At 45.5% G+C, this 23,997-nt stretch overlaps 1 protein-coding gene across 1 annotated transcript in view; it reads right to left on the reverse strand.

Moving 5' to 3' along the window:
* pdzd2 (PDZ domain containing 2) overlaps positions 1-23,997 on the reverse strand; it is a 137,144-nt gene that overhangs the window by 24,949 nt on the left and 88,198 nt on the right. Inside the window, exons 17-20 of the mRNA XM_034169533.1 lie at positions 20,184-20,349; positions 19,125-19,966; positions 15,728-15,872; positions 455-460 (exon numbers count right to left, since the gene is read on the reverse strand). Of these exons, the coding sequence (XP_034025424.1) occupies positions 455-460; positions 15,728-15,872; positions 19,125-19,966; positions 20,184-20,349 (1,159 nt within the window). The remainder of the gene's footprint in view (positions 1-454; positions 461-15,727; positions 15,873-19,124; positions 19,967-20,183; positions 20,350-23,997) is intronic.

Consider the following 23,997-nt stretch of genomic DNA (forward strand, 5'->3'; position numbering starts at 1 on the left):
TGCCACGTCGCCACGTCCACCACACTACAGAACCGCCTTGGATCTTGATTGGTAGCCACTCATGCAAACAACGGGCCCATTCCCACTTCCTGAGCCTAGTCATCTATCTCCTGCAGCCAGCTGACACATGGACAACCTCTTTGGCTTTTCCAGTTGCTGAGGCACTTGCATGCTGGGACATGCTCATTCACCCTAAATCGTAGCTGAGATGACCTCAGACTGCAAGTGTTGCTCCACCTCTGAGTCTCCCAAACTAACCAATGTTTGATTCAAAGTCGTTCCAAAGATATTCGAGGATTTTCCCCCAAAAGCTTTGTTCCAAAAACAGTCACTGCCTTTGTTCACTCAACATATTTTGGTCCACTTTGAAATATTGTGAAAGGAAGTTGGACTAAACCAAGGACATTTTGCTTCTTGGTCCAGAACCAAAAAAAAAAAAGAAAAAAAAAAAGACCTACAGCTGTGAGAGTATCTTCATAAAATCTGAAAATGTGATATTTATAGGATACAAAATTTCAGCTTCAATGTCAACATAGTAGAGAAGCTTGAATCTTCGACTGGACTGGGTTGCTTGACGCGAGGACGCTTCGCTTCAAATCGCAGAAGCTTCCTCAGCTAAAATTCTTGCTCTGGTGGTCTGACTTCTGTCTTGACTCTTGTAGAGAAGAATAATCAAGAAGTCACAAAAGCTGGAGTTTTAAACCTAACCAGACCCCTCCTACCGAGAGGCAGACTGCTATAGGCTGGTGACTAAACAATAGCTCTAATTAGCACCTATTGTGCTCTAGTTAGCACCCTCCTAATGACAGGGCAGCTGTCCCTCTCCTGATGGCTCCCTTGACGACTCTGCTGATGACGTGAATGACTCATTACATGAACAAAAGACTGAAACTCCTTTGACCTGAGTACCCCATTGTAAACAGGGGATAAAGCGTGTCTCAGACCCCCTCCCCGGTTAAGGCTGGGTTTCAAACATTTCACAAAGAATGCCTCCTTGACCCCTCTCTCAAACGATTTCTTCTCTCTGGCTAATATTTTAACTTCCTTGTCCTCAAACGTGTGGTTAGTGTCTTTAAGGTTGAGATGAACTGCAGACTGAGGTCCACTGGCGCCCTCTCTGCTGTGCTGGTATAGCCTTTTGTGTAAAGGTTGCTTAGTCTCACCTATGTAGTGTTCGTTACAGTTTTCCTGACATCTGATAGAATACACTACATTGCTCTGTTTGTAACTAGGGATCCTGTCCTTAGGGTGAACTAATTTCTGTCTCAAGGTGTTAACCGGTTTAAAGTAAACTGGGATTTTGTGCTGTCTGAAGATCCTCTGTAGTTTTTCCCCTACTCCTGCTAAATAAGGGAGAGACACTCTTCTTCTTGTCTCCGTCTCCTGTCTATCTGGTCGCTTTGTTCTCTGGGACCTCTGCACTTTGTCCAGGGACCATCGTGGGTACCCACATACTATGAGGGCTTTCCGGACAAGTTGTTGTTCTTTAGCCCTTCCCTCTGCAGTTGTGGGCACCTGTAGGGCTCTGTGTTGAAGCGTCCTGATCACCCCGAGCTTGTGTTCAAGGGGGTGGTTTGAGCCAAAGAGCAGATATTGGTCAGTGTGAATTGGTTTTCTGTAAACCCCTGTCTGGAGCTGCCTGTACTCTCCAATCATAACATCACAGTCCAAGAAGGCTAAATGGTTGTTTCTGGCATCGGCATGTGTGAACTTGATATTGGCGTCCACCGAGTTGATGTGTTCTGTAAAGTCCTCAACTTCCTGTTGCTTGATTTTAACCCATGTGTCATCAACATATCTGAACCAGTGACTGGGAGAGATGCCCGTAAAAGACATCAAGGCTGTCTTCTCCACTCGCTCCATGTACAGATTGGCCACAATGGGGGATACCGGAGACCCCATCGCACAGCCATGAATCTGCCTGTAGTAATTCCCCCTAAACAGGAAATATGTGGTGTTAAGACAGATCTCCAAGAGCTGGCAGATGTGGTCTGATGTGAGTTTGGTCCTTTCAAGTAGAGACACATCCTCCAGCAGTCTCTGCCTCATAGCTGAGACAGCCTCAGCGGTGGGGATGCAGGTGAACAACGAAGTCACATCAAAAGACACGATTGTTTCATCTGCCTCCATCTGCAGGTCCTTGATCTTGTTCACAAAATCTTGTGTGTTCTCCACATGGTGTTCTGAGTTACCCACTAGAGGAGCCAAAATCCACTTAAGGTGCTTGGCCACATTGTACATGATGGAATCTGTGCTACATACAATAGGCCTGAGTGGCATGTCCTGTTTCTGGATTTTGGGCAGTCCATAGATGCACGGAGTGGTGTCCCCAGGGTACAGTCTGTAGTATGTCTGCCTGTCGATGAGTCCCTCTTTCTCCAGGTTTTGGAGGTAGCTAATGTTTTTCTTCTTATAGCCGCTCGTGGGGTCTCTCTTCAGACGTTCGTATGTATTGGAGTCACTGAGCAAGTTGTTGATCTTGGCCTCGTAGTCAGATGTGTTCAGGACCATCGTGCATCTGCCTTTATCCGCTGGCAGGATAAGGATGCTTTGGTCCTTTTGTTGATCAGGACGCTTCAACACAGAGCTGTACAGGTGCCCACAACTGCAGAGGGAAGGGCTAAAGAACAACAACTTGTCCGGAAAGCCCTCACAGTATGTGGGTACCCGCGATGGTCCCTGGACAAAGTGCAGAAGTCCCAGAGAACAAAGAGACCAGATAGACAGGAGACGGAGACAAGAAGAAGAGAAGTGTCTCTCCCTTATTTAGCAGGAGTAGGGGAAAAACTACAGAGGATCTTCAGACAGCACAAAATCCCAGTTTACTTTAAACCGGTTAACACCTTGAGACAGAAATTAGTTCACCCTAAGGACAGGATCCCTAGTTACAAACAGAGCAATGTAGTGTATTCTATCAGATGTCAGGAAAACTGTAACGAACACTACATAGGTGAGACTAAGCAACCTTTACACAAAAGGCTATACCAGCACCGCAGAGAGGGCGCCAGTGGACCTCAGTCTGCAGTTCATCTCAACCTTAAAGACACTAACCACACGTTTGAGGACAGGGAAGTTAAAATATTAGCCAGAGAGAAGAAATCGTTTGAGAGAGGGGTCAAGGAGGCATTCTTTGTGAAACGTTTGAAACCCAGCCTTAACTGGGGAGGGGGTCTGAGACACGCTTTATCCCCTGTTTACAATGGGGTACTCAGGTCACAGCAGTTTCAGTCTTTTGTTCATGGTAATGAGTCATTCACGTCATCAGCAGAGTCGTCAAGGGAGCATCAGGAGAGGGACAGCTGCCCTGTCATTAGGAGGGTGCTAACTAGAGCACAATAGGTGCTAATTAGAGCTATTGTTTAGTCGCCAGTCTATAGCAGTCTGCCTCTCGGTAGGAGGGGTCTGGTTAGGTTTAAAACTCCAGCTTTTGTGACTTCTTGATTATTCTTCTGTACAAGAGTCAAGACAGAAGTCAGACCACCAGAGCAAGAATTGTAGCTGAGGAAGCTTCTACGATTTGAAGCGAAACGTCCTCGCGTCAAGCAACCCAGTCCAGTCAAAGATTCAAGCTTCTCTACTATGGAAACCACCTGGACAACTGAGAGCCTACACAGAAACTTCAATGTCAACATTTTTGGTTCCAAACTTTATTATTTGTGTTTACGACATCTGGTGATCCGCATTAACCTGCTGAAACGGTGAATAAATATGACCCCTTTAATAACTGGATGAATTGGTTATATACTTCATTCATATCAACATCAGTGTGAACCTTATACAAGTTCCAGCGTGTACTTCACTTTGTCTTTGAGATACCACAGCCTGAAGGTAGCTGCTAAGAGAGTCTGTATAAGATAGTCACCATGGACAGAAAGCCAGATGCCTGCAGGTCACTTTGAGAGGGGACGTGTGGAAGAATAGATCCTACATCATAAGAGGGGAAAACAACATCCGCTGTTTAAAAAAAGATGCTGATTAGCATTAGCTTAGAAATACACAAACACACAACCAAGAACTAAGCTGCCAGCATTAGTCGTGGCGATCATGCAGAGACGTACAACCAAATGGGACGTGTTCAGCTGACAGTGACATGATGATGGATACTATAAAAAACCTTCATCCATCATGCTGCTCTCCAGCTGTGTGCATGTTGTCACACTCTACCAGCTGATTCCACTGAACTGCTGCCTTCTAATTACCTCCACCACAGATGTAACATTTCTAAAATTACCGATATGTCCTTTAAACTCAGTGAAAACACATTTTCCAGCATAATTAAAGTGCAACCGATGATTTATTTGTTTATTTTTTGTTGCCGATTCACATTATTTTGTGAAAGCTGTTGTGAAAGTGTAATGACATGGACCCACAACAGGGGGCGTAAATGAACGGACAATAGATGAGCCAAAAATACAACACTTTACTGTTGTGAAGCGTGCACAACGAAATACAGACAAATACAGAATTTGGACAGAGTCAAATGTACTAAGGTGACGTGTGGGCAGGCTCGAGGATAGAAGACGTCCGTCCAGAGAAGAGCCGGATCCCACACGATTTCCACTGCCACCGAACCTGAAGAATACTGGAGCCGCCAAGTTCCAAGTCCCCAGGTGGCCACCGTCTCCGGCTGTGGGATCTGGTACTGCTGGCAGGAAGCAGAAATAGTTATGTGTGGGTGTGTGTACACCCAGCAAATACAAGTAGCGACAGTTCCTTAATGGTGGGTAAGACACCTCCACCTCCAAAACAGGAACACAATAACAAGTAACAGTAGCACCTACTGAATACGGCTGAGAATATACCTCCAAAGGCAAATGATATCTCGGCAGCGGGGTGGAGATGTCTTCCAGCTTATATGGAGTGGTTGATGAGTTGATGATTGGTGACAGCTGTCAGGAGTTAATGAGTGACAGCTGTCACTCTCGGCTGTCCTGTGAGGTGGCAGTGCCCTCTCATGCCTGAAGCCCGCACTCCAGGCAGGGCGCCCTCTGAATGGTGGGCCAGCAGTACCTCCTCTTCAGCGGCCCACACAACAGGACCCCCCTCAACGGGCGCCTCCTGGCGCCCGACCAGGCTTGTCGGGGTGTCGGTTGTAGATGTCGGCCAGGAGGGCCGGGTCCAGGATGAAGCTCCTCTTCACCCAGGAGCGTTCTTCGGGTCCGTACCCCTCCCAGTCCACCAAATACTGGAACCCCCGGCCCATACGACGGACGTCCAGGAGCCGGCGGACTGTCCACGCGGGCTCCTCTTCAATGATCCGGGCAGGAGGCGGCGCCGGTCCGGGAGCACAGAGGGGTGAGGTGTGGTGCGGTTTGATCCTGGAAACATGAAACACGGGGTGGATCCGCAGTGAAGCTGGGAGCCGGAGCTTCACTGCAGCCGGACTGAGGACTTAGAGGATTGTGAAGGGGCCTATGTACCTGTCCTTCAGTTTCGGGGAGTCCACTTGGAGAGGAGTGTCCCTCGTGGATAACCACACCTCCTGCCCAGGCTGGTATGCAGGGGCCAGGGAACGCCGGCGGTCTGCATGGGCCTTAGCCCTCGTCCGGGCCTTCAACAAGGCAGAACGGGTGGAACGCCACACCCGACGGCATCTGCGTAGGTGGGCCTGGACCGAGGGCACACCAACCTCTCTCTCCACCACGGGAAACAATGGGGGCTGGTACCCCAAACACACCTCAAACGGGGAGAGGCCGGTGGCAGAGGTCACCTGGCTGTTATGTGCGTACTCGATCCAGGCCAGGTGGTTGCTCCAGGCCGTCGGGTGCGCAGATGTAACACAGCGGAGGACCTGTTCCAGTTCCTGGTTGGCCCGCTCTGCCTGTCCGTTCGTCTGTGGGTGATACCCGAACGAGAGGCTCACGGTGGCCCCCAGTTCTCTGCAGAAGCATCTCCAGACCTGGGAGGAGAACTGAGGACCACGATCCGAGACCATGTCTGTTGGTATCCCATGCAGACGCACGACGTGGTGAACCAGGAGGTTCGCAATCTCCTGGGCCGTTGGGAGCTTCGGGAGGGCCACGAAGTGGGTCGCCTTGGAGAAACGGTCCACTACCGTTAAGGTGGTCATCATGCCCTGGGACGGCGGGAGGCCCGTGACAAAATCGAGGCCGATGTGGGACCAGGGGCGATGAGGCACCGGGAGCGGCTGCAACAGACCTTGGGCCTTTGAGTGGTCGGCCTTGCCCCTGGCGTAGGTGATGCAGGCCTGGATATACTCCCGGACGTCGGCTTCCATGGACGCCCACCAGAAGCGCTGCCGGACCACTGCCACGGTTCTTCGCACCCCTGGGTGACAGGAGAGCTTGGAACCATGACAGAAGTCCAGAACTGCAGCTCTGGCCTCTGGTGGGACGTATAAGCGGTTCTTCAGACCTGTGCCTGGGTCCGGGCTTCGTGCCAGGGCCTCCCGGACGGTCTTCTCCACGTCCCAGGTGAGGGTGGCCACGATAGTGGACTCAGGTATGATGGGTTCCGGTGGATCCGACAGCTCTGTTTTGACTTCGTCTTCGTGTACCCGGGACAAGGCGTCCGACCTCTGATTCTTGGTCCCGGGGCGATAGGTGATCCGGAAGTCAAAATGCCTGAAGAACAGTGACCAGCGGGCTTGCCTGGGGTTCAGGTGCTTGGCGGTCCTGATATACTCCAGGTTCCGATGGTCTGTGAAAACCGTGAACGGCTCCGAAGCTCCCTCCAACAGATGTCTCCACTCCTCAAGAGCCTCCTTCACCGCAAGAAGTTCCCGATTGCCCACATCATAGTTCCGCTCTGCCGGGGTCAACCTGCGAGAAAAATAGGCACAAGGGTGGAGCACCTTGTCGGACTCCCCGCTCTGGGACAGCACGGCTCCTATCCCTGAGTCAGAGGCGTCCACTTCAACCACAAACTGGCGGCAAGGATCCAACTCCCTAAATGCGGCTTTGCACCGATCCGACCAGGCGAAGGGGACTTTTGGGGAGGTCAGGGCTGTCAGGGGGCTAACTACCTGACTGTAGCCCTTAATGAACCTCCGGTAAAAATTTGCAAAACCGAGGAACTGTTGTAGTTTCCTACGGCTTGTCGGTTGGGGCCAGTCTCTCACTGCCGCAACCTTGGCCGGATCAGGGGCGACGGAGTTGGAGGAGATAATAAACCCCAGGAAGGACAAAGAAGTACGGTGGAACTCGCACTTCTCGCCCTTCACAAACAGCCGGTTCTCCAACAACCGCTGCAGGACCTGACATACATGCTGGACATGAGTCTCAGGGTCCGTGGAGAAGATGAGTATATCGTCCAGATATACGAAGACAAATCGATGCAGGAAATCCCGCAAGACGTCATTTACCAAAGCTTGGAACGTCGCGGGGGCGCAAGTGAGGCCGAACGGCATGACCAGGTACTCAAAGTGACCTAACGGGGTGTTAAATGCCGTCTTCCATTCGTCTCCCTTCCGGATCCGAACCAGGTGGTACGCATTCCTAAGATCAAGTTTTGTGAAAATTTGGGCTCCATGCAAGGGCGTGAACACTGAATCCAACAGAGGTAACGGGTATCGGTTGCGAACCGTGATCTCGTTCAGCCCTCTGTAATCAATGCATGGACGGAGTCCGCCGTCTTTCTTACCCACAGAAAAGAAACCAGCACCCATCGGGGAGGTGGAGTTCCGGATCAGCCCGGCAGCTAATGAGTCCCGGATGTAGGTCTCCATTGATTCGCGCTCCGGATGTGAGAGGTTGTACAGCCTGCTGGACGGGTACTCAACGCCCGGTATCAAATCAATGGCACAATCGTATGGACGGTGGGAGGGAAGGGTGAGAGCCAGATCTTTGCTGAAGACGTCAGCAAGATCGTGGTACTCATTGGCACCGCCGTCAGATTGGGGGGAACTATACCCTCCTCACTAGCACTTAAACCGGGAGGAACCGAGGATCCTAAACACTCCCGGTGGCAGGTTTCGCTCCACTGAGCCACAACCCCAGATGGCCAATCAATCCGGGGATTGTGTTTTACCATCCACGGGAAGCCCAAAATCATGCGGGAAGTAGAAGGAGTTACATAAAACTCTATCTCTTCCCGATGATTCCCAGACACCACCAGAACTACTGGTTGTGTCTTGTGTGTGATTAAAGGGAGAAGGGTGCCATCTAGTGCCTGTACCTTCAAAGGTGAAGGAAGCGCCACCAGAGGGAGCCCTACCTCCCTTGCCCATCTGCTGTCCAGCAGATTCCCTTCTGACCCCGTGTCCACCAGTGCTGGGGCTTGAAGGGTTAAATCCCCACTCAGGATTGTGACTGGGAGACGTGTGGAAATACGTGTACGTCCCACGTGAATGTCTGGACCCACCCTTAACCCAGTCTCTAAGGGCGGGCGTTTGTGTTTAACCGTTCGGGGCAGTCTCTCTGCTGATGCTCATTTGAGCCGCAGAAAAAGCACTCCCCGCGGGCCATTCTCCTCTGTCTGTAAGATGATCTTAATCTGGCCCTGCTCGTGTCCATAGCATCGTCAGCAGGGGGAGCTGTTGCCACACGGAGCGCAGAGGCTGTGGAGCGTGGGGAGGGCGGAACCTTGTCGGAACCGGAAGGGAGAGGGACGGCGCGCGCCCGGCCATGTACTTCGTCTCGCTACCGACGGCGTTCCGCTAATCGATTGTCCAAACGTATAACTAGATCGATTAGACTATCAATCCCGCGGCTCATCCTTAGCCACCAGGTGCTCCTTCAGGACCGACGACAGTCCATTTATGAAGGTGGCACGGAGCGCAGCCGTATTCCAGCCGGACCTCGCAGCCGCAATGCGGACGTCGACTGCATACTCGGCTGCGCTCCGACGTCCCTGTCTCATAGACAGCAGCACTGTCAAAGCGGTTTCGCCTCTGTTAGGGTGATCAAAAACCGTTCTGAACTCCCTCACAAACCCAGTGTAAGTGGTAAGGAGCCGTGAATTCTGCTCCCAAAGCGCTGTAGCCCAAGCGCGTGCCTCACCTCGAAGCAAATTAATGACATAAGCCACCCTACTGGCGTCTGACGCGTACATTACGGGACACTGTGCAAAGACGAGCGAACACTGCATTAAGAAGTCAGCGCACGCCTCCACACAACCTCCGTACGGCTCCGGGGGACTTATGTAAGCTTCAGGGGATGGTGGGGGGGTTCGTTAGACGACCAGTGGAACGTCTATATTCGGCACCGAGTCAACAGGAGGAGAAGCTGCAGCCGCGCCCTGAGCGCGCGCTTCCACCTGAGAGCCACCATCCTACGGTTGAGGATGACATTTTGCTCGGTCATTAAATCCAACCGAGCAGTAAAGGCGGAGAGGATTTGCTGCACCTCACCGATCACGCCCCCTGCAGATGCCTGTGCATCCTGCTCTTCCATTGGCTGTCCAACAGATGGTTGACACCCCTCGGGATCCATGACGTTGGCCTAGATATCCTGTTGTGAAAGTGTAATGACACGGACCCACAACAGGGGGCGTAAATGAACGGACAATAGATGAGTCAAAAATACAACACTTTACTGTTGTGAAGCGTGCACAACGAAATACAGACAAATACAGAATTTGGACAGAGTCAAATGTACTAAGGTGACGTGTGGGCAGGCTCGAGGATAGAAGACGTCCAGAGAAGAGCCGGATCCCACACGATTTCCACTGCCACCGAACCTGGAGAATACTGGAGCCGCCAAGTTCCGAGTCCCCAGGTGGCCACCGTCTCCGGCTGTCGGATCTGGTACTGCTGGCAGGAAGCAGAAACAGTTATGTGTGGGTGTGTGTACACCCAGCAAATACAAGTAGCGACAGTTCCTTAATGGTGGGTAAGACACCTCCACCTCCAAAACAGGAACACAATAACGAGTAACAGTAGCACCTACTGAATACGGCTGAGAATATACCTCCAAAGGCAAACGATATCTCGGCAGCGGGGTGGAGATGTCTTCCAGCTTATATGGAGTGGTTGATGAGTTGATGATTGGTGACAGCTGTCAGGAGTTAATGAGTGACAGCTGTCACTCTCAGCTGTCCTGTGAGGCGGCAGCGCCCTCTCGTGCCTGAAGCCCGCACTCCAGACAGGGCACCCTCTGAATGGTGGGCCAGCAGTACCTCCTCTTCTGCGGCCCACACAACAAAAGCATGTGTTTTTTAATGCAAAGAATGACTGAATTTTGATCCTAACAGACATTATTTAAGCAAAAAAATATTACCCATACAACACAGCCTTACGAGGCAAAAAGCAGCTAACAGGTGTCAATCTTAGTGATGTCAGAGAGGGACTTCAGCAGGTAGCCACAATAGTGCAGCAGACAGCAGAATATTTACATAGAAAACCTTCAAATGGTGATGCAAGCACCAAATTCAGCACAAATACTCCTTAGATGTTACTCTTTTGAAAAAACAGAGTAGCCACTTAAATTTTCAATAGGCGGCAAGAGGGGAGTCAATTGAAGAATTACACAGGGGACAAATTTAAAAATGCTCCAATCATATTGAAAACTATACTACATTATTTGTCTGAACGTAAAGATATTGTTTCAACTATCTATGAGTAAATGTTCTGGAGTTATGGGGTAAAAACAGCAATTTCAGTTTGTACAGAAGTGAAAAGTTAAAGTTGCTACAATTATGGTAAAAAGTGATGCAAATTATTGGTTGAGTTAATACGGTTTCAAAAAGGAATAGTGTGCACCATGTGTCATCCTTAGTTATTATGTTATGGGATAACATATGCCACATATCATAGAATCCAATGGACGTCGACATTGTTACCTCCGCCAAGGAGGTTATGTTTTCGGTCGCGTCCGTTTGTTTGTTGGTTGGTTGGTTGTTTTGTTAGCATTATACTCAAAAAATCCTTAACGGATTTCAATGAAATGTTTACCAGGGGTGTACGAGGGCTGTCAATAAAGTAACGGTCCTTTTAATTTTTTTCAAAAACTATATGGATTTCATTCATATGTTTTTACGTCAGACATGCTTGAACCCTCGTGCGCATGCGTGAGTTTTTCCACGCCTGTCGGTGACGTCAGTCGCCTGTGAGCACTCCTTGTGGGAGGAGTCATCCAGCCCCTCGTCGGAATTCCTTTGTCTGAGAAGTTGCTGAGAGACTGGCGCGTTGTTTGATCAAAATTTTTTCTAAACCTGTGAGACACATCGAAGTGGACACGGTTCGAAAAATTAAGCTGGTTTTCAGTGAAAATTTTAACGACTGATGAGAGATTTTGAGGTGATTCTGTCACTTTAAGGACTTTTCACGGTGCGAGACGTCGCGCAGCGCTCTCAGGCGGCGTCATCAGCCTGTTCAAGCTGAAAACCTCCACATTCAGGCTCTATTGATCCAGGACGTCGTGAGAGAACAGAGAAGTTTCAGAAGAAGTCGGTTTCAGCATTTTATCCGGATATTCCACTGTTAAAGGAGATTTTTTTAATGAAAGACGTGCGGACGGATCCGCGCGTCGGGACGCAGCCGACGCGGGGCGGCGGCACAGGAAAAACACCTCCGTGTTGATAACCATTTGTAAAATCCAGGCGGCCTTTGATGGCTTTCAGTGGAGTGAGTATATGAGAAATTGTTTAACAGGCAGGACATGTTCCAACTTGTCCTTAAGGCTTTCAACAGAGGTGTTTTTCCTGTGGCGGAGCGTCGCGGAGGCTGCGTCCCGACGCGCGGACCCGTCCGCACGTCTTTCATTAAAAAAAATCTCCTTTAACAGTGGAATATCCGGATAAAATGCTGAAACCGACTTCTTCTGAAACTTCTCTGTTCTCTCACGACGTCCTGGATCAATAGAGCTTGAAATGTGGAGGTTTTAAGCTTGAAACAGGCTGACGACGCTGCCTGAGAGCGCCGCACGACGTCTCGCACCGTGGGAAGTCCTTAAAGTGACAGAATCACCTCAAAATCTCTCATCAGCTGTTAAAATTTTCACTGAAAACCAGCTTAATTTTTCGAACCATGTCCACTTCGATGTGTCTCACAGGTTTAGAAAAAATTTTGATCAAACAAAGCGCCAGTCTCTCAGCAACTTCTCAGACAAAGGAATTCCGACGAGGGGCTGGACGACTCCTCCCACAAGGAGTGCTCACAGGCGAATGACGTCACCGACAGGCGTGGAAAAACTCACGCATGCGCACAAGGGTTCAAGCATGTCTGACGTAAAAACATATGAATGAAATCCATATAGTTTTTGAAAAAAATAAAAAGGACCGTTACTTTATTGACAGCCCTCGTATCTTGGCCTAACTTAGAAGTCATTACATTTTGGTAATGATCCGGAACATGATCCGGATCCAGTAATTTTTTTTATGGATTCTTTATCATTGCAGGATAGAGCAAATTTCAACATTTTTGCATCTAACTTCATGAAGACGGGTCACAACGGCTGAACAAAAATTAAGTCACGACACAACAAAAATTTAGCATTTGTTTCTCCTCATTGAATAAACTTGTTATTACAAAATAAAAAACTTGTGTAGTTCATGCAGTTTCTCTTTCTAAATACATTTGCTGAAGATCTAAGGGTTTAACCCTCTGGGGCAGACACCGTCGGATACGACGGCTGAGACCAAGCTTTACTAAATTATAAATAACTTTTTAATGATATGAGATAGAAACTTACTTTTTTTTTGCTGAAAAGTTAACTCTGCGGACTTTCAAGCCACCATCCACAATCTTTGTACTCCTCATAGAAGCTTTGTGATGAGCAATGTGAGTGTCCAATTGGAATTGGTTCACCATCACATGGTTTTCCAAAATCCAATCATAGGGCAGATTCACCTCACATGACACACCAAAGATTGTTTTTAGTAGTGATGTGTTACTAGTTTATTATAGTTTGCTGTGTGTTTTGAATAAATGTGTGTGGAAAATGATTTTCCGCTTTACTTTTTCCTTTCTTATTTCCGATTGTAAACCTTTATTACACTTATAAAACACAACTATAGCATATATATTTTGAAAGTACAGGTTGTCCTGAAAAAACAGACATAAAACTTGATTGTGGGATGCAGGGAGAGCTGTTAACAGCAATAATAAAACATTTATGCCAGGTGAATGAACTCTCCAAAAAATGCCCTCGGACTCCAGAGGGTTAACCACTGAATCTGAAACATGACGGCAGATGCGTGAAACAACGTGGAATAAGTCTCTTTCCCAAAGGGTATTCCATGTGACGTCAGTGACCCTATGGCCTTGGCGGAGGTTTGCGTTCTCCGAGTGCTTCTAGTTTGACTTTTATTTTGGAGACAAAGCATTCAACACAGTCAAAACAATTTCATTTATTAATCATATAAGCTCAACCAATAATTTGCACCACTTTTTTTTTTTAAACCAAAATTGGAGTAACTTTAACTTCTGACCCCTGTACAAACTGAAATTGACCTTTGTCACCTTTCTTTCTGTTTTTACCCCATAACACTCATTCATAGATAGTCCAAAATATATCTTTTTGGAATCTTAATGATCAGACAAATAATGTGGTATAGTTTACAATATGATTGGAGCATTTTAAAATTTTGACTGCTGCATAATTCTTAAATTGACCCCTCCCTGGCCGCCTATTGAAAATTCAAGTGGCTATTCTGTTTTCTAAAGAGTAATGTCTAAGGAGTATTTGGGATGAATTAGGTGCTTCCATCACCATTTGAAGAATTGTTTCAGGTATCTGCTAAACTACAAGCAGCTCAGAGGAAATCGTTATTTTGTATGACAGCTTGTGTGAGAGACACACTTTGAACACTGACAGAGAAAATGTGGCAGTTGTATTTGAATTTGAAACTGTACGAGGTCTGTTAGAAAAGTATCCAACCTTATTATTTTTTTCAAAAACCATATGGATTTGAATCACGTGTGATTGCGTCAGCCAAGCTTGAACCCTCGTGTGCATGCGTGAGTTTTTTCATGCCTGTCGGTTGCTTCATTCGCCTGTGAGCAGGCTTTGAGTGAGGTGTGGTCTACACCCCTCGTCTATTTTTTATTGCGAATAAATGTCTGAACGATTTGGATCTTTGCTGCATCAATTTTTTTTCCAGAAACTGTAAGAGACCTCCAGGTGGACACCGTTCGAAAAATTAATATGGCTTTCATGGACGATTTTATGGGGATTAAACAGATTACGGAGTGTTACTGCCCCTTTAAGGACGGCCCACAACTGACAGGCTGACACCCCGCACAAACAACCAGATCATTTCCAACATGAAAGCTTTGTTGATCCGGGACCTCGTCTGACTTTCACAAAAAGGCTGAAGATGTGGACATCAGCACTTTTTCCGGCACATTCCACCGTTACAGGAGTTTTTTTTTCATGGAAAAAGAAGTCGAGGGATGTGCTACGGAGCCGTTCATTACGCGGGACAAAACCACCTCGGTGTTGGTCTCACAGGACGGCTTAAAGGTGGATTTCAGACGGATTCCGGTTGCTTTCCAGTCATGTGAATATCCGATTGTGATTGTGCATGAGCTGAACATGCCAGAACATGTCCTGTGAGGCTTCATCACGGCGTTTCTTTTCGCCATGCAGCTCCGCCGCGACGCGTTGGAAATGATCTGGTTGTTTGTGTGGGGTGTCATCCTGTCCATCGGCGCTGGGAGCGCACTGCGCTCTCAGCAGTTATGGGCCGTCCTTAAAGGGGCAGTAACACCCCGTAATCTGTTTAATCCCCATAAAATCGTCCCTGAAAGCAATATTAATTTTTTGAACGGTGTCCACCTGGAGGTCTCTTACAGTTTCTGGAAAAAAAATTGATGCAGCAAAGATCCAAATCGTTCAGACATTTATTCACAATAAAAAATAGATGAGAGGGGTGGACCACACCTCATTCAAAGCCTGCTCACAGGCGAATGAAGCAACCGACAGGCATGAAAAAACTCACGCATGAGCACGAGGGTTCAAGCTTGGCTGACGCAATCACACGTGATTCAAATCCATATGGTTTTTGAAAAAAATAAGGTCGGATACTTTTCTAACAGACCTTGTATATATTCTGTATATGTTGTTCTTCCTACTCATCTAGTTTTTTGAATACATGGAATTACGGTGGTTCTCCATCAACTAATCAACACTAAAACTTAAGGTACCTTGACACTTGCCCAGGGATGACAAAGGCAGCAGGTGAGAAAGATGAGTGACTTTTCGTTTAGGAACACACCGATATAATAACATTGGCCTGTAGCTACGTACTAAAACTGAAATTATAAATTACATATGTGATTATCAAACAAAGTTTATCTTGAAGTTTTCAAAAACGTTGTGTGGAAGAGTTTATATGTGTAATGAGCATAAGTGAACAGGCATGTTTGCGGTTAAGAAAATACATTTCACAATAAGCTCAATGTGATTTAAGTACAAGTACATAAATAATTTGCAATATAATTTGAACTATTATTTAGGAATGTGAGATTGAAAACAAATATGGGGTGAGCTTTTTATGTTCAGCTCTGAAAATATTAAAATTCATTGGTTGCATAAATTAGTTAGTATATGGCCATTTTTTGACCTGAAAAGTAAAACTTTATTTGTTAGCGTCTTTGACTGATACTCTTGGCCATCAAGCTTATGCTGAATGACCTGTGGATAGACATGCGTAAGTGTCCTGTTGCCTCACTACACATGGTCGAGGCAACATGTCAATTTTATTTATTATACATTTGGTACATATAAAAAAAGCAAATGTACACTTAAAGGTTAATACTGATAACCTGACACATCTCATAACCTAATTCATTGTACATCAGTGTAATGTGATGTTAAATTCTTACCCGATGGTGGTTTCTTTATCTGCAATGACAGTGTTATGGGAGGGTTGTGCATGAGCTCACAGATTTCCTGATAACTAAAGTTGATAACCAGTTTATCTCCAATTGCTACAATCACATCTCCAGCACTGAGCCTACCCATGGACTCCTAAAATGCAGTGAAAAAAGAAGAATAACAGAGTTTTAGAGCAACATAAGCAAAAGCGCTTAAGAAAAATGAAATGTTAACAAAATGCATCAAATGTTTTTTTTCTCAGCTGAGAAAAAAAACATACCAAGTATTCACAGTCTTTGCCATGATGCTCAAAATTGAGCTCAGGTGTCTCCTGTTCCCACTGATCATCCTTGAGATGTTTCTACAGCTTAAGTAGAGTCCACCTGGAGTAAATTCAGTTGATTGGACATGATTTGGAAAGACACACACCTGTCTACATATAAGGTCCCACAGTTGACTGCATGTCAGAGCACAAACCAAGTATGAAGTCAAATGAATTGCCTGTAGACCTCCGAGACAGGATTGTCTCGAGGCACAAATCTGGGGAAGGATACAGAAACATTTCTGCTGCTTTGAAGGTCCCAATGAGCACATTGGACTCCATCACTGTAAATGGAAGTTCCTATAGCTGGCCACACATCTAAACTGAGTGATCAGGAAAGAAAGGACTTAATCAGGGAGGTGACCAAGAACCCAATGGTCACTCTATCAGAGCTCCAGCATTCCTCTGTGGAAAGAGGAGAACCTTCCAGCAGGACAACCATCTCTGCATCAATCCACCAGTCAGGTCTGTATGGTAGAGTGGCCAGACGGAAACCAGTCCTTAGTAAAATACACATGGCAGCCCACCTGGAGTTTGTCTGATGAGACAGACTGAACTCTTTGGTGTGAATGCCAGGCATCTCGTTTGGAGAAAACCCAGCACCATCCCCACAGTGTAGCATGGTTGTGGCAGTATCATGCTGTGGGGATGTTTTTCAGCAGCAGGAACTGGGAGACTAGTCAGGATTGAGGAATGAATGCAGAAATGTGCTTTTGAGTGTTTTTGAGTCTCTGTTTCCACTGATCATCCTTGAGATGTTTCTACAGCTTAATTGGACTCCACCTGGAGTAAATTCAGTTGATTGGACATGATTTGAAAAGACACACACCTGTCTACGTATAAGGTTCCACAGTTGACAGAGCATGTCAGAGCACAAACCAAGCATGAAGTCAAAGGATTAGTCCATAGACCTCTGAGATAGGATTGTCTTGAGGCACAAATCTAGGGAAAGGTACAGAAACATTTCTGCTGCTTTGAAGGTCCCAATGAGCACAGTGGCCTCCATCATCTGTAAATGGAAGAAGTTTGGATCAATCAGGACTTCCTAGAGCTGGTTGCACTTCTAAACTGAGCAACTGGGGAGAAGGGCCTTAGTTAGAGAGATGATCAAGAACCAAGTAACTTTCACGCTGTCAGAGGTCCAGCATTCCTCTGTGAAGTGAGGAGAACCTTCTAGAAGGACAACCATCTCTGCAGCAATCCACCAATCAGGCCTGTATAATAGAGTAGCCAGACAGAAGCTACTCTTTAGTAAAAGGCACATGGCAGCCCACCTGGAGTTTGCCAAAAGGCACCTGAAGGACTCTTACACCATGAGACACAAAATTCTCTGGTCTGATGAGACAAACTTTGAACTCTTTGGTGTGAATGCCAGGCATCATGTTTGGAGGAAACCAGGCACCATCCCTACAGTGAAGCATGGTGGTGGCAGCATCATGCTGTGGGGATGTTTTTCAGCAACAGGAACTGGGAGACTAGTCAGGATTGAGGGAAAGATGAATGCAGCAATGTACAGAGACATCCTGGATGAAAACCTGCTCCAGAGCGCACTTGATCTCAGACTGGGGCGGCGGTTCATCTTTCAGCAGGAGAATGACCCTAACACACAGCCAAGATATCAAAGGAGTGGCTTCAGGACAACTCTGTGAATGTCCTTGAGTGGCCCAGACCTGAATCCCACTGAAATTAATCTGAAAATGGCTGTGCACCAACACTCCCCATCCAACCTGATGGAGCTTGAGAGGTTCTGCTAAGAAGAATGGGCAAACTGTCCAAAGACAGATGCACCAAGCTTGTGGCATCATATTCAAGACTTGAGGCTGTAATTGCTGCCAAAGGTGCACCAACAGAGTACTGAGCAAAGGGTGTGAATACTTACATACATGCAATTTCTTAGTTTTTTTTTTATTTTTAATACAATTTCAAAAAAAATTTTTTTCATGTTGTCATTATGGGGTGTTGTGAGTAGAATTGTGAGGGGAAAAAAAAAATTCCTCCATTTTGGAATAAGGCTGTAAATGTGAAAAAGTGCCATGCTGTGAATACTTTCTGAATGCACTGTACATGACATTTTTTTAAAGAAAATGGAAGAAACTTCAGTCCTGTGGGTAATCTGTCTGTATTTGGACACCATACTAGCTACATAATAACCAACAGTGTTGCCACAGTTACTTTGAAAAAGTAATCCAATTACTGATTACTCCTTGAAAAAGTAACTTCATTACTTTACTGATTACTCAGTTTTAAAAGTAATTAAGTTAGATTACTACTTACTTTATTAGTTACTTGCAGCAGCTGCCGACATCGCCCCGCCACTTCAACATGAAAGTTATAACCCCTTTTGCGAATATTCACTTAATAGACACCCTTTCTTGACTTCAGTGAACATCAATACTTGTTTTCTAAAAAAATAAAATAAAGACATCTTTCTTGACCTCATATTTAACTGCTAACAGCACAGTCAGGGTAAAACTTACAATTTCTAACCTACACGCCCCTGTTCCTCACACTGAAAGTGGGCGAAGTGGGCAGTTCAGACCTCCATCTGCATCTCATTGGGGCACCTGTTTTAAAGCTGTGACTCACCCACAATACAAAAATAATAGTAACGCACAGTGTCTTGGAGAAGTAAATTTAATCTGATTACTGATTTGGAAAGACTAATGTGTTAGATTACTCATTACTGAAAAAAGCGGTCAGATTAGAGTAACCTGTTACCCGCATCACTGACAACCAACCACAAACGCATAAAATACTTCATAAGTGAAGGTGATATTGAGAATATTGTGAAAATGTAGTGAATTTTTAATTTAGTTATAAACTTTATAGGAATACAGTCTGCACCTCCAAAAACAAAACTCAGAATTGCAGTTGACCTATCATGCTTCAGTAGGTGTTTAAAAATTACTAATCACTTCCACTCACTGAAATATTGTGATTTTAAGTGAATTATTAAAACTGTGGTTTCAGATGTGTATCAAATATTCGTCAATACCTTGATTTTGTGTATCAGTATCCAAATAAAAAAAAAAAAATCTGGCTTGGGGTATCTCCAAAATAAAGATGAAAGTAGTTATTAATACCCTGTGTGCAGCATCTCCAGGCTTCAACCCAGTGATGACAACTTTCAGAGGGGAGGAGGTAATCTCAAGATCAAGTCCAAATGATTCCTCCTCACTTCTCTTCAGGATCACAGTGTCAGTATCACCTCCGTCCTTACAGTGCTGCTGATGTGTCAGACCATCCAAAGTCCTGGGATTTGTGCTGCAGTCTGAAGCTTGGGATGGTGGTTCCAACAGTGCCAACTGTGAAGAAATCACATCAGCTGTGGTTTTTGGCTGTGGCAGGTTTGGTGCTTCTGTGGTGATCCCACTTTTAACATGCGCAAATGCTTTATGTTCAAAGTCGGGGGAATGTTTTGGCTCCAAGTGTTCATCACTTTGATTGACGTGGTTACAATTACTGACGGTCAAGTGACTGGACCCAGAGTGGATGCTGCCTGACACCTCCAAAGAGCAGCAGATAGACATCAAGTCTGACATTAGCTTATCTGTAATGTCTTTGTCAGAGACGGGTGTAGGCATGTCATGATTTTCACACTTCTGTAAATTCTCATAGTATTCATTCTGTACCTCCACCTCCAAGAATGATGTACCAGTGACAACTGCCTGGCCATTTACTGGGAAGTGCGATGGTGAAACATTACTGCAATTTGCGTTCTTAGAATTTGATGGCCTTTGGAAAGCAGTATTTCCAGTACTGTCAGGATCATCATCATGACTGACTTCACTGTCAAAACATGTAATCTTTTGCTGATGAAGAAGAGGGCTTTGGACTATGGTGGCAGGAGTTAGCTGGCATGTTGTCTCCACATGTTGCTCAAGAGGGACTTCTGAGGGGTGACACACAACGTCAAACTCCAATTCTACAAAACAGAAGGTGACAGTTGAATACATGTGAAAACATATGGTCCAGGCTATTACTTCAGTAGAAAGTTCTGTTAATTCAATGTTAAACAAAATCCTAAACCATTTCAATCCATGTTTGAGAAAGAAATTAGAGTTAAATTTGATGAAAATGTAATTTAATATGGAACATGGCTTTATTATTTATCTTTTCATGGGAGTTGAGTGCCACTGTACCATGTGCATGTGTGGACCTGTTGACCTCAGGGGTGGTGCAGCTCCTCTGATGCAGCACCTCAAAACTGTTTGGAACCAGCAGCATAGACTCAGACTGGAAGGAGTGGCCGGACTCTTCCGGAGAGAAATACTGTGATAAGTCTGTCTCAGAGTTCAGGGACCCTTCCTACAAATGGTAAACAGTGACAAAGAAAAACATACAAACAAAAGAAGTTACACCTTTGAAATTGGAGTGTGTGTGTGTGTGTATGTATGTATATCTATTATAAATACACACCAGGTGTGTTAACTAAACTGTGTAAGGAGGATTGCGTCTGTCAAAGGCACAAAATAGTGTGTATTGCCAAGTGGCCTCTGTGTGCGTATGTGCCTGTGTATGGCTTCAATTACGGACAAACTGGGGAGAGCTGACATTTGTCGTTTGGTATGTTTATGTATTTTGGGTCAAGGATGAATGCTGTGAAAATGGAAAGTTGATAGGTGTAATATTTTTAGAGAAATTAGCAATATTAGCTAACAACAGTGAACAGTGGATGTTGTGTTGCAATGCACCATGGGAGTTCCGGATTTTGGGGTTTTGGGGTATAATTGTTATAGCCTGTTGTATCATCAATAATCTAATCATTTGAAACAGAAGAACCATATTTTTCCAAATATAAAACTGTTTTTTTTTCTTGGAAATACATCTCTTTAGGGCTGCAGCTACTGATTATTTTAGTAATCGAGTAGTCTATCAATTATTCTGGTGATTAATCAGATAAAAAGTACTTTTGCGTTTTCAAACATCAATAGTCCAGGGTTCTCCCTAAGCCAACGGCACAATGTTGCTGCACCACCATGTAAATTGTCAAATTTAATGCATCCCTTTCTGTTTTCCTTTGTAATTATTTTTTCACGTCTTTACAAGTTTTGGATATTTCCCGGTGTCAGGAGCTCACCCCTCCCAACACCAGACCGTAAGAGCAGGCGGTCGGTGTAATCCTCAGTCTGTCAGGCTGCACCTGAATGTGAGTACAGCCTGTGGAAAAACTGGGCTCTGGGAGGGATGCGACAATTGACCAAAACTGAATCCAAATGACTAAATGAAGTACTTTTATTTATTTTCGGAAATGCGCTCTGTTCTCAAAACAGGACATGAAGTGCTCTCTCTCACTCCGTCTCGCTGTCTCTTTATACTGCTGAAACAATAAACAAGGGATGTTTAAGTACATTTGTGAGTACTGGCAATTTTTGTGGGGACACATACAACAACTCTGAACTTTAACATTTGGTGTTACGAGCCCTGACGAGGCAGCAGTGCGTCCCGCTGTATGTATGCAAAGGCGAGCACAGTTTGCTTTTCATGTACCATTTTGAGAACGGAGCGCATTTCCAAAAATAAATAAAAGTACTTCATTTCGTCATATTTGGAGTCAGTTTCGCTTTAAATGCACAGTAAGTCTATTTCAGACAATAACTGTGGACCCTCTTTCTCTTAAAAGGTTTTATTTTACTCTTTTGTGTCGTGTTGGAAAACTGTAGCTTCTGGTGCTACAGATTAGCTCTTACATAGCTTGTGCGCATGCTTTAGTCTTCTTTTGTTTTGTTTTTTCTGGGGACGTTACAGCAACACACACAGGCCTGGCATATGTACTACAATGTTAAATGGAGCTTCAAGGCACAGAATTTGCCTCGAATACGTTTTGTAATTGAATTATTCAAGTTATTCGACTAAGCGTTTCAGCCCTACATCTCTTATACTCAGTGTCATGGTCTGCCCTTGTCCTTTGCACTTTTATAACCCTGTGTGTAGTTTGTCTGTTTTCCCTCCAGGTGGCACACTTTAGAATTGAGGAACACCTGCAGCTCATCGCTGCTCATCATCTCCTCTCACCTGACTTTCATGAGCTCCTGATTATGAGCTGGCTACTTAAATCCAGACTGAGCTCAGTCTTTGCTAGAGTCTTTGTAATCCTGACCCGCGAGTCTTTCGTGACTCCGTGACCCTGACCATGCCAGATTCTACACGTCGTCATTCTTGCCGCTTCCATGCGCTTTGACGTCTTGGCTTTCCGCAGCTCATTCCAAGGTAACCTGGTTGACTGTAATTTCCGTATTACAGCTCATTGTTTCCTCTGGTGTTTCCAGACACTCTGCTGCGCGGCTTCCACATCGCATGTGCTCCTGGCTCCAAGACGATCTGCACCACAGCTCTCAGCTGCAGAGCGCGTAGCTCTGCCACACTTCAGTTAAGTTCCTGCATATCTGTGACATCCTGTTCTCCATGCTGCTCCTGATTATGAATGTGCATGAATAAGAACTGTTTCCAAGAACTACAACCCCAATTCCAATGAAGTTGGGACACTGTGTAAAATGTAAATAAAAACAGAATGTAATGATTTGCAAATCCTCTTCAACCAATATTCAATTGAATACACCACAAAGACAAGATATTTAATGCAAAGACAGAGTTCACCGCGCTTCTGCACAGCACAAACAAATCTGGTGCAACCAGGCAGGACCAATTTGTAAAAAAGAAGAAATAACTGGTGCAGCACAGAAATAAGTGCAAAAAGTCTTTAATAAGGTGCTGAAAGGAAAAAAAATGTTCAAAGGGACTGACGTTTCGATGTGAGAGTCACATCTTCCTCAGAGTCAGGACTCTGAGGAAGATGTGACTGTGGAAAAGTGTGCTGTGGTCTGATAAGTCCACATTTCAAATTGTTTTTGGAAATCATGGACGTCGTGTCCTCCAGACAAAAGACGAAAAAGACTATCCAGATTGTTACCAGTGCAAAGTACAAAAGTCAGCATCTGTGATGGTATGGGGGTGTGTTAGTGCCCATGGCATAGGCAACTTACACATCTGTGATGACACCATCAATGCTGAAAGGTCCATCCAGTTTTTGGAGCAACACATGCTGTCATTCAAGCAATGTCTTTTTCAGGGACGTCCCTGCTTATTTCAGCAAGACAATGCCAAGCCACATTCTGCACGTGTTACAACAACGTGGCTGCGTAGTAAAAGAGTGCGTGTACTGGACTGGCCTGCCTGCAGTCCAAACCTGACACCCATTGAAAATGTGTGGTGCATTATGAAGCGCAAAATATGACAACGGAGACCCCGGACTGTTGAACAACTGAAGTCTTACATCAAGCAAAAATGGGAAAGAAATCCACCTACAAAGCTTCAACAATTAGTGTCCTCAGTTCCAAAACGCTTATTGAGTGTTGCTGGAAGGAAAGGTGATGTAACACAGTGGTAAACATACCACTGTCCCAGCTTTTTTGAAACGTGTTGCAGGCATGCATTTGAAAATGAGCAAATATTTACACAAAAACAATAAAGTTTATCAGTTTGAACATTAAATATCTTGTCTTTGTGGTGTATTCAATTGAATATAGGTTGAAGAGGATTTGCAAATCATTGTATTCTGTTTTTATTTACATTTTACACAACGTCCCAACTTCATTGAAAATGGGGTTGTACGCCCAAGAAGTGTTTCCAAGAACTAATTCCAGGAACTGTATGAGCTCTGATGCGGAACAGCTAAGAACTTTCCAAGTCATTTCTAAAGTCAAGCTCCTTATACTCCAGGACTCCAGCTGTTCTCAGACTCCCAAGTCTGTCCCGGTGTGCAATGCAGTTCTCGAACTTCCACCACTACATGTGGTCCCAGTCTCAGCTCAGCAGGTTTCCTCCAGCACCTCAGTTATTTATTTTTGCAATTAAAGCTCTTCGTTCACAACCTGTTCTGGTTCTTGCTCCCATGCGTTTGAGTCCATCTCCTTGTAATGGTCCAGTTCTGTCCAGACCACTAACCATAACACTCAG

This window comes from Thalassophryne amazonica, chromosome 5, assembly GCF_902500255.1.
Source record: "Thalassophryne amazonica chromosome 5, fThaAma1.1, whole genome shotgun sequence".
NCBI classification, from domain to species: Eukaryota; Metazoa; Chordata; class Actinopteri; order Batrachoidiformes; family Batrachoididae; genus Thalassophryne; species Thalassophryne amazonica.